Source organism: Danio rerio, chromosome 19, assembly GCF_052040795.2.
Source record: "Danio rerio strain M-AB ecotype USA chromosome 19, GRCz13ab, whole genome shotgun sequence".
Taxonomy (NCBI): domain Eukaryota; kingdom Metazoa; phylum Chordata; class Actinopteri; order Cypriniformes; family Danionidae; genus Danio; species Danio rerio.
In genome coordinates this window covers 8,011,137-8,022,698 of record NC_141039.2, presented here as the reverse complement: position 1 = coordinate 8,022,698, position 11,562 = coordinate 8,011,137, and the positions used below count along the sequence as shown (strand labels likewise).

The 11,562-nt window shown below is 37.7% G+C and overlaps 1 protein-coding gene across 2 annotated transcripts; it reads right to left on the bottom strand.

The window, feature by feature from the left end:
* Window positions 1–865: 865 nt before the first annotated feature.
* On the bottom strand, window positions 866–7,982 carry si:ch73-367f21.6. 2 transcript variants are annotated; one of them, XR_015516452.1, is made up of 3 exons: window positions 7,722–7,982; window positions 1,349–1,462; window positions 866–1,251 (listed from the first exon to the last, which is right to left on the bottom strand). XR_015516452.1 is itself a non-coding variant. In XM_087295354.1 (2 exons), the coding sequence occupies exon 2, from the start codon at window positions 3,934–3,936 to the stop codon at window positions 2,470–2,472; it is 1,467 nt and encodes a 488-aa protein (XP_087151480.1). In that variant the 5' UTR covers window positions 3,937–3,941; window positions 7,722–7,982; the 3' UTR covers window positions 2,016–2,469. The 2 variants fall into 2 exon arrangements, 1 of the variants encoding a protein (XP_087151480.1); XM_087295354.1 differs by lacking the exons at window positions 866–1,251; window positions 1,349–1,462 and adding an exon at window positions 2,016–3,941.
* Window positions 7,983–11,562: the final 3,580 nt, after the last annotated feature.

Below are 11,562 nucleotides of genomic sequence, written 5' to 3'. Positions count from 1 at the left end.
AACAAAGCGCACAATGTAAATCAATGCAAATCACCAAAGTAAAGCTGATTATTTAATAGCCGTATCTCTCTCTTGCACTTTTTCTCTGTAAAAGAAACCACAGTATCAGATTTAAACAGTAACATAACAGTCGTGTTTTGGATAGCAGCATATGACATATACATACACTCAGAAAATTGTTTTGTTGATAGTTCAAAAGTATTTACTAAAAGTGAGTTGAAACAACACAAATCTTGAGCAACTTTAAAACTCATTTTAATTTGTAAAAACTAGTATGTTAACATGATCGCTTTATGTTGTCCCAACACAAATCGATTGTGTGTAACTGTAGAAATGTAAATGTAATCATCCATTCACTGAGGGTGACTTGGCGTGTGCGGAGTGACAGAATCACAGATATTAAGGCATCTATATGATGTAATACGATGTATTATGTTTGCTGTTAATTTACACCAATATGACTAGATTAGATAGTGTATTGCAGTATATCAGTAGCTGTAACATTACAGCAATGCAGTTTATTTTTTTGTTTACCCCAATAGCCTGGTGGTTATTGCGTCAACACATAGCGCTATCCATGTTCACAGTGACCCGAGTTTGAGTCCCAACTCAAAGTTCTTTGCATCCCTTGCATCTCATCTCTCTGTCCTATAAAATCAAATTTAAACATAATAAATAATAATACAAATATAATAATATTAAATGTACAAAAAATATAATAATAATAATAAAATAATATAACATACAACCTAGTACACCTTTAGAAGCACACTTTGTGAAAACGGCATATATTTTTGCATATAGAATGCAAGACAGGGGTCAACATTAACATGCACACCACATTTACTGACAAAAAAAGGCAAGATTTTGAAATTTAATAACAATTTTTTATTTAGCATCTGTACAATTTAAGATCAGGACCAACAACGTAAACCACATCACATTTACTGTCCTACAGATATTAAGCCATTGATGGATGATGACCGCATTTAAAATGTGCAAACAACTGTAAATACAAACATGACCTTTATTTGGTTCTAATGAATAAACAGTTAATCAAATCCATTTTTCTTAGTGTTCATAAATATGCATAAAGTTTATACCATAAATACATTATCCACATACTGTAAAATCCACAACACTTGCATGCTAGCCTTCAGTAGAGTCAAAAACGGTGTCCTTCTCCTTTATCAACACAGCTCTAATATTGTCCATTTGCTGTATTTATAACGTATGGGATCAAATTCCCGCCTGAAGTAACAAGGTCATGGATAGAAAAATAATGCACAGAAATCAATATATTGACATCGCTTGTAAAATTATAATTGGCAATGGCCAAGTCAATCACCTGATCTGAATCCGATTGAGCATGAATTTCACTTGCTGAAGACCAGAGCATCACCAGTGATAAAACCCAGCATCTGGTGATGTCCATGCGTTCTAGACTTCAGGCTGTAATTGACTGCAAAGGATTTGCAACCAAATATTACATTTTACATTTAGTCATTTAGCAGACGCTTTTATCCAAAGCGACTTACAAATGAGGACAAGGAAGCAATTTATACAACTTTAAGAGCAACAATGAATAAGTGCTAAATAGTGAAAGTTTGATTCATGATTATTATTCTGTCCCATTACTTTTGGTCCCTTGACAAATGGGAGGCACCTATGCAAACTGTTGTATTTTCTACAGCGTTCACCTGATTTGGACGTAAATTCCCTCGAATTAAAGCTGACAGTCTGCAGTTAAAGCACATCTTTGTTTTACTTTAAATCTATTTTATTTTAATCTATTTTGTTGGCGTACAGAGCTAAAAATGTTATAGTTGTGTCAATGTCTTAATATTCATGTACTTGACTGTAGGCTTAAAATACATTAGCTACAGTTATAGCTATATATATATATATATATATATATATATATATATATATATATATATATATATTGCGTACATAATTTTTCCGTATGGGACTGTATGGGTCCCAATAAATTTGTACTCTTGATTTATACTTCTGCGTCGAGTGATCGGCATGACCAATGGCACCTGCCTTGCGCATAGTCATGCATATATACTTCTGCGTGCTGTTTGTGTTGCTTTGCAAGAGCACTTCCAAAACGCTAGCTTTGTTACAAATATTACACTCAATACGTAACGATCCTTGTTGCGTAAACTTAGTTTAACACTTATGTAAGTGGGTAAAAACTATATTGCAACTTGGAACGAGTTCAAATACATTTTTATGAAACTACGAAGTGTCGTTGAATGAAGAATATGAACAGAGCTGTGTTCAACTGTGCGCATACACTAACATCCGGGAAAAAAGTAGAGTTTGGGCTTGCAACTCCGAATTTAACAGCATTTTTTTTTAAACAGCATGCAAATTATATAAATATCCTCCATTGAGCACAGGTAATGTGAAGTTTCATGCACCTAGTGTGTTCTTATGTAACTTCTTCGAGGCCTTATTTCATTCTAAAACTACTTCCACTTCAGGTTCAGGCTTCTCTTCAGTGTGAACTTTAATGTGGGATACGAGCCCCGGTTTCTCTCTGAAACTCTGTTGGCATGTGTACGGCTTCTCTCCGGTATGAACTGTCATGTGCCTTTCAAGTTTGTGTTTCACTGTAAAACTCTTTCCACACTGTTGGCAGGTGTAAAGCTTTTCTCCGGTGTGAATTCTCATGTGAATGTCCAGGCTTTGCTTCATCGTGAAACTCTTTTTACAGTGATGGCAATCGAACGGCTTTTCTCCAGAGTGGATTTTCTTGTGCCTCTCCAGTTTTGTTTTCTCTATAAAACTCTTTCCACACTGAGGGCAAGTGAAAGGTTTTTCTCCGGTGTGAATCTTAATGTGACCCCTAAGTGTACTTTGTTGCCTGAAACTCTTTCCACACTCATCGCAAGCAAAAGGTTTCTCTCCGGTGTGAGTCCTAATGTGAATCTGAAGGCTTTTTTGTTCATTATAACTCTTTCCACACTGAGGGCAGGTGTAACGCTTTTCTCCGGTGTGAAGTCTCATGTGGCTTTCAAGGTTTTGTTTCCCTCTAAATCTCCTTCCGCAATGAGAGCAGACGAAAGGCTTTTCTCCGGTGTGAATTCTCATGTGACTTTCAAGTGTCTTGTTCTCTGAGAAACTTTTTCCACACTGTTGGCAGGAGAAAGGCTTTTCTCCAGTGTGAATTCTCACGTGACTTTTAAGATCTTGTTTCACTCTGAAACTTCTTCCACACTCGGGGCAGGCGAAAGGCTTTTCTCCAGTGTGAATTCTCATGTGCCTTTCTAGGTTTTGTTTCTCTGTGAAACTCTTTCCACACTCTTGGCATGTGTAAGGTTTCTCTCCGGTGTGAATTTTGATGTGGTTTTCAAGGCAAAATTTTACCCTGAAACTCTTTCCACACTCAGGGCAGGAGTAAGGCTTTTCTCCAGTGTGAATCGTCAAGTGCTTGTCGAGGGTTTGTTTCTCTGTGAAACGCTTCCCACATTCTTGGCATGTGTAAGGTTTCTCCCCGGTGTGAATCCTCATGTGGCCCTCCAGGCTATGCTTTATTCTGAATTTTTTTCCACAGTCAGGGCAGATAAATGGCTTTTCTCCGGTGTGAATTTTCAAATGAGTTTCAAGGCTTTGTTTCACTGTGAAACACTTATCACACTCCGGACAAGTGAAGGGGTGATCTCCAGTATGAATCTTCATGTGATTTTTAAGATACCGCCTTTGTGTGAAACTCTTTCCACACACTACACAATTAAAATTTTGATCCCCAGTGTGAATCACTGTGTGACTTTCAAGGCTTTGGTTTGTTGTTAAAATCTCTCCACGCTGTTTGCAGGTGAAAGGCTCTCCAGACTCTCCAGTGTGAATCTTTAGGCTCGGTTGTTCAGTGAAATGCATCCCAGACTCATGATTGGGTGCACAGTCTTCTTCTTTTATATCCATTTGATCTAAGCGTTAACATATAAGAGCAATTACAATTAAGGTTAGATAACTGAGGTAATTGTTTAATAATAATTCAAAGGCAGATTTTTACTGGGCGACAACACAGCCTTGTTTTAAAAATGTATTTCACCCTATCCTTGAAAAACAACATCTGATATGTTTGACACAGAGTGGGAAATTTAAGTATCTTAAAATAATATCTCAAAATACTGCACCATCTAAAGGCGTACATGGTGCATTTTTGCTGTGGTATGAGCTTGTAAGCATTTTTCTTATTGGGAGAAGTTGTGTGAAAATCTTGTATGCTTGTATGGTCGTGGCTTGTACCGTGTGAAAGTTACAAACGTGTAAAAAAAATTTGGGAGCTGTCGGCTAAAATTCCTGAGGTGTGAAACGAGCCTACCTATCTGAAGGTGACCAATCAGAAGTAAAAACTAGCTGAACAGCGAGTGTGGTATCATGTCAACCATGACAGATTTGTCAGAGATGATAATTTACAGCAGACCAGGTTATAATTCACTTCATAAGGTTTTGCTGTGGAAATTCAAGCGATTGCTTTATATATGGCATTGTCCTAAAATTTTGTCTTTTATCAATTCTATCATTTTTGGCATACTGAGAAGCGGGGGTGGGGGTGACCGGTATTGAAGAGCGGCTGAAGGCGACTATAACGTGTGTCTTTAGATTAGGGGGAAACTGAAAGCCCAGAGGCCACTGAGCCACCTTGCCGGTCCACAAAAGCCACATTTCTTCTCTCACACTTAAAGAGAGCATGCCAGTGCAAGCCAGGGCCAGTCGTATGTCCACAGTCACTTTCAGGGACTCATCAGGCCAAAGCAGGGCTTCCTCTGGGCAAGCAGCCAGCCTTTTTTGGCCTGCCAAATACCTTGAACTAAAGAGGGCCCGCTGGGGCAGAGTGAAAGCAAAGGCGAAGTTTGCTTGAGTCTGGTAAAGATGGTCAGCCATCATTTTACTAGTTTTTCGATCTCATGTGAGTACATGTGCCCAAAGACACAGCAGCCAGTAACTATCAGTTGTCGAGAGTATTTCTCAGGTTTAAAAGGTGTTTTTGAGCATGAAGGTGCTCATCTAGATAGCGAGCTATTGGACAAACAGTGGAAACACGACATAATTCCAGCCTCACTGCTCAAGCTCCTGGACTATTGGCCTGGCCCAGCCAGATAAAAGCCCTGGTTTGCACTGACAGTGGAAATGTGGCTAATGAGAGCCATTATCTACCAATGGCAAAAACATGGAACAGTAGAGAATCTTCCCAGATGTGGCTGGCCAACCAAAATTAACCCAAGAGCAAAGTCAAAAACTTTTCCAATAGGTCACAAAAGACCCCACAACAACATTCAAAGAGCTGCAGGCCTTACTTGCCCCAGTTAAGGTGAGTGTTCATGACTCCACCATAAGAAAAAGACTGGGAAAAACGAAAACCATTGCTGAGCAAAAATAACATAATGCCTGGTCTCATTTTTGCCAGAAAACATCTTGATGATCAAGACTTTTGGGAAAATACTTTGTGAACTGATGAGAGAAAAGTTGAACTTTTAAGATGGTATGTGTCACATGATGTGTGGCGTAAAAGTCAATTCAATTCAATTCAATTCAGCTTTATTTGTATAGCGCTTTTACAATGTAGATTGTGTCAAAGCAGCTTCACATAAATGGTCATAGTAACTGGAACAGTGTGGTTCAGGTTTTAGTGTTTAAGTTCAGTTCAGTTCAGTTTAGCTCAGTTCATTGTGATTTAATCATTACTGAGAGTTCAAACACTGAAGAGCCAATTCATCGATGCGTAGCTCTACCAATCCTGAACCATGCGAGGCAGTGGCGACAGCGGAGAGGGAAAAAAAACTTCACCTGATGGGAGTGAAGAAAAAAAACCTTGAGGGAACCAGACTCAGTTGGGCACGACCATTTTAATTTCTCCGCTGGCCAAAAGTCTTGTGCAGAGCTTCATTCGCCGTGGTTTAGGCAGGAAGATGGCAAGTCAAGGGCATCGATTTAATTTTGATATTGGTGGGGATCTAATTTAAAGGCATTTCTGACCAAAAAGTCTTCTAATAAAGACTTACGTTTACTGAGGGTTTACTTGTGCAGAATCACTTAGCTCCGCATCTGAACACATGTTTGCAAATATACACCATTATATGCATGTACCTTAAGCTAAAAAATGACGTAATTTTTTTGTTCGTTTTCTGAGAGCATAAATAAAACAGCACGTTCTATTTCATGGTATTAAAACATTATTAAATGAATTAAATAATTAAGAAATTATTAAGAGAATTAGAATTAATCTAATTAAGAATTAGAAATAACATTGAATCAAGCATGTCTCATGCTGCAAATGTAGATGATTTTATGATTTGTCAATCACACTGTCAATATGTGTTTGGGGGAGGTAGCACTTGAGTAAAGATTATAGATGTTTCAGTACATACGCGTTAATGACAGTTGACGGAGCATTATATTATTTAGGAGATGATTCAATTATTGGTGGCGAACTTTCAATAATCAGTGGATATTGGTGAGGACACGTCTACTCGGCCTTGCTAATTGTCACCCTTGGTAAAAGTAACAGCATTTCAGAAAAAAAACAACAACATACCAACAGTAAAATGTGGTGGTGGTGTGATGGTCTGGGGCTGTTTTGCTGCTTCAGGACCTGGGGTCCTTTCTTCATACCTTGCTTAAATTATCTAAGATGATTTGGCAGATATCCGGGATCTTTTAATCTTCATAAATGATCTCTTAAGGTCTTAATTTGGTTCTTCAAACAGGTTTGTGAATCAGATTAAAATGTCTGGATGAACCGATCTGAGATCACTGCATGTGTTGTAAAGGACAGATATATTGATCCGCAAAATCATGATCAGTAATGCAACGATTGGCTGATGGCACAGCAGCGTAATGACATCATCTGATTAATATTCAATTATCCATGTGAGCAAAATTACATCAAATTCGTAGTAATTTGTTAAATATGATACACAACAATTTTCCACATTTGTTGCGTTCTGCAGGTTTTACACTTTCGCTGTGTCGAGTTAGCAATTTATTTAGTTTCAGATTTAGAGCCAATTTTCTTTATTATAGTAGCCTATGCCTATTCATGTTTCTTAATTGGCGTAAGGAATAACTGGCTGTTTAATTAAATTTAGCATCAAAAATTGCGTTTTGATATAAGTAAAGGTGTTTGCAACTTTTACGAAGCATTAAACCACCGGCATATTATGTCAAAACATGTGCATGACTGCATAAATTATTATTCCTAACAAAAAAAAAAAACAGTAGAATAACATGAGCTTGATATTTTTAATAAGTGGTAAACACATCAGTTATTACACTTTTATACCTTCTATTTTTATTCTTAGTTTTTAATTGTTTCCTTGTTTTTCGTTTAAATCAAGAACAAAAATTCCAAGCTGGCCAAATTAGCATACACAATTAAATCATACCTGCCATCATTTGCCTGCGGGGTGGGGGTTCTTCTGTGTAAGAAAAGTTAGGACCCGAGGGGGTTGTGGGTTTCGGGCAGCAGCGATCGGATACGAGTTGACGACCGGGAGACTATTATTGGCGAATGTACCAAAAAGATGAGAACTGGGAGAGGGAGGGGGGAATTACCGGAGTTTTCGCCGAGAATTAACGGGAGAGTGACGGGAGATGGGTGTAAAATATGAGAAAAACGGGAGTGTTGGCAGGTAGAACGCAACTAATCTACAGTCATAACATAAGTCACATATTTTAAAAGGCAATTAAAGTGCAGAACTCACCTTCACAACAGCTGAAGACAGTTGGGTCTCTTAAAGCTTTATTTTTCTAAAATATCTGCGAAAAACGTCGTTGCACGTCACCGCGAAGATTTGTAACTGAAATTGGATGTGACGCGCAAATGAGTCGCGCGTGTCAGACAGCAACGATGCTGCGCGCTCCTTTCTGTGTGACAGACAATGGACAGCTCTCCGCCAGATGTTTCAATTCTCTTCAGATGAGTATATTATTATGAGTAGACTCAGTTTTTCTTCCTCTTCTTTGGAGTTTGGCAGCTAGCATCCATAAGCTGCTTTACTGCCATCTGCCGTTTTCACTTAGTCTTCGTTCTTATATATATCTTCCTTGACCTTATACTTTCCATTATATTTTTAAAATGATATTCTCCTATGTCAATTTCACAAAGCTGATCTTTAAACTCATGTATCCTTCCACCTGCCATTTATTACATAATTCAGTAGGACACTTTCCGATAAAATCTTATTTAGTCTATGACCAATCCTCAATCTACCGGTGATGACTTCTTCTCTCCTTTTATTTGCTTTCTATACCAGTTTTATTTTGGATCATATTTAAATGCATTCCTTTGATTTATCTTAATGATTTTTGGAGTAGGCTACAGTAACTAAAAACTACATAACTAAAAGGGATAAAGATGTTTATATTCATTATTAAAAACAGTTAAACATTTAGCCTGTTTTTCTAAAAGGTAAAATTGATTTATTTTTAAATTTCATTAAAAAAAACACCCCATAATACTTTAGATCATGTTCAGTAAAACTGGTATTTGTTAGAAAAAAATAGTAGCCTAATGTACAAAAGAAAACTGCTATATATTATTAACAAAAATGACTGCACTTTTTATTTATTATTTTTTATTAAAGAAAGGATGGAATACAACTATAAATGATTTACATTTCAGATACAATACCACAGTTACAGTAAGTTTAACAGTAAAAGTGTGGTAAATGTAGGTGATTAGTGGATTGAAAAGCCTTCCGTGTCAGTGTTGAGAATGTCCATGCTGCTTCAGGCTTTAAAGAGAACCTATCATGCCCGTTTCTGCAAGATGTAAAATGAGTCTCTGATGTACAGTGTGTGTGTGACGTTTCAGTACCCCACAAGTTATGTTTTATAACTCTTTGAAGCAGCCCCTTTCAGTCTTTGATCCTAATACTGCCATTTTGGTGACTGTCGCTTTAAACTTAAATGGAATTGTGCTGCCAGCATACCGGGGTGGAGCTACAAAGAACTATGGGTCACCAAAGCAGCAGATTCAAAAACAAGACTAATATCATATGCTAATGAGGTAAAGATCCTCACTAATCGGCGGGGCTTACACCCTCTCATGACACTACAAAGGGAGAATGTCAATTAGGTTGTTTTAGAGCCTGTTTTATGAAGTGTGATTATAAAAAAAAAATGAATAAATGTTTACATGAGAAGCTGGTTGTATTCACTGACTGCTGCAATACAACTGGGTTTAAATAAAAATGTTTGCATAATAAAGGGTCTCCTTAATTTACAAACCCAAACTCGAAAAAAGTTGGGACAGTATGGAAAACAGAAAAAAATTGTGATTTCTAAATTTACATCGACTTCTATTTCACTGCAGACAATACAACAAACATTATTTAATGTGTTGCTCATGAATTTTATAGTTTTTTTCCAAAATAAACACATTCCATGTTCCAATTTTGGTTCTTGCAACATTGTAAAAATTTAGAACAGTAGAGAATTTACCACTTTGTAATGTTGCCATTCCTTTTCACAACATTTAAAATACATTGAGAGACCTGCAAACAAGATAAGGATGGCCAACAGAGTCTTCATTGTCACATTTTGTGCTTCAAAATACACCCTACATTCTCTATTGGGGACAGGTTAGGAATGCAGGCAGGCCAGTAAAGTATTCTCTTTAGCCAGGACTAATGTGTGCAGAATGTGGTTTTGAATTGTCTTGTTGAAATATGCATGGGCGTCCCTGGAAAAGAAGGCAGCATATTGTGCTCCAAAATCTCTATGTACTTTTCAGCATTAATGGTGCCATCAGAAACGTGGAAGTTAGTTTTGCCAAGGGCACTTGACCATTACAAACCATGGCTTTTGGACTTGTTGCTGGTAACAGTAGCCGCATTTCCACTATCGGGCCAGTGCGAGCCAGGGCTTTAATCGGGCCGGGCCGGGCCAATAGCCCGGGAGGTTGAGAAATGAGGCCGAAATCATGTCGCGTTTCCACTGACGGGCTAGTAGCTCACAGCGCGTCACGCAAACACCGCCCCCAGAACGTCCCCGAATCAAACGTCACACAACCCGCCCACTCCAGCGGGAATGAGGCAGATAAAGCACACCATAGAATCATCACGAAACGAAACCATTAAAATGAAGACATCCGAAACAAACAAATGACACGTTACTGTTCAGCAGTACATGAAATGTCTATACGCACAGACCTGTGTATTTCCATTCATTACATTTGTTTACTCGCCGACCAACTGGCATTGTGCTTCGACTGCTCTCGCCGAACGCAGGGACCCATCACAGAGAGCGCACACATCCATAATATAAAGCCACAGAAATTCTCCTTTATAACTCGATATGGCATGTATTTTATAACATCCTCGTTTTGATAGAAGTCGTGTTAAGTGTTTCAGCATAAGAGCGAGTAGCCTTATATAATATAGCCATATTTGTTGCGCTCGGCAGCTATTCACTAAAGCTCTTTATTTAAAGTTTCATTTATAAATTTAACCACGTCATATAAAAACATAAACAGTTGTTTGAGTATATAGAACACATTTTGTGTGTGGGCTTTCCCCCATATGCGTTTAAAGCAGCGAGCGCTGCGCATGACTGGGTGACAGAAAAAAAGGTATAGGAGATTCTGCTTTCACTCACCCAAATAATGCTCCGTTTGCGCGATTTGATTTATATCATCGTATCCAAATACTTATAAAATAATTTTATAAAATTATTTTATAAAATAACTTATAAAACTTATAAATAATATTTCAAACCTTCTCCGGTGTTAATTGTTTTTATAAAATATCGAAAATCTTTTTTTTTTTTTCAGACAGGTCTTTGTAAAATGAAAGTTATAGGCTATATGCTTTAAAACGGCTCGATTTATGTATTGTATATAGGCTACCTACATATAGCTAGCTTTTGTTTATTTTATATTGGTTTATTTATTTAATGTGATTTTATATTTATCCGATATTTGTAATTCTTTAAATTATATTTCATTATAGCTTAGGCTATTTTATCAAGATATGACACTATATTGTTTAAAGTCTACGAAAGTGGGCACGTATTTTGTTAAGTTTTATGTCCTTCTGTTGTAATTATATTGTGTATTATCTCCAAAATAAAGAAAGAAAAAAGCCGCTCGCGGCATAACAGAGCTGTGAAGGAGCGCTCTTGCCTAGTCTCACACACACATACAGGCATTAAACGCGCACAAACAAACATTTTAAACTTGACAAAAACTCTCGAAAACCTTTACTGTCTGCTGTGTCTTTAATATGGTGTATTGATTATTATGCGTTATTGAAACAAAGCAGGACGCAGCAAAAAACGTCACTATAAATTAAAACTACTTTATTATTTTATGCAGCAGCCTTACATTTAAAAGCGAAACATAAGGGTGATCATACGCAAAAAGACCCCAGACTATAAGGCTAGATGTTTTCTTTCCCTTATTTCTTTATTTGTTTGGCGCATGTACTCATGTGCGATCAGAAAACTGCCCGCCTCTTCTTTCACTCCGCCCCGAAGCCCCAGCTGGCCCTCCTTGGCCCAAGGTATTCGGCGGGCCGAAAAAGGCCGGCCGCTGGCCCCAAG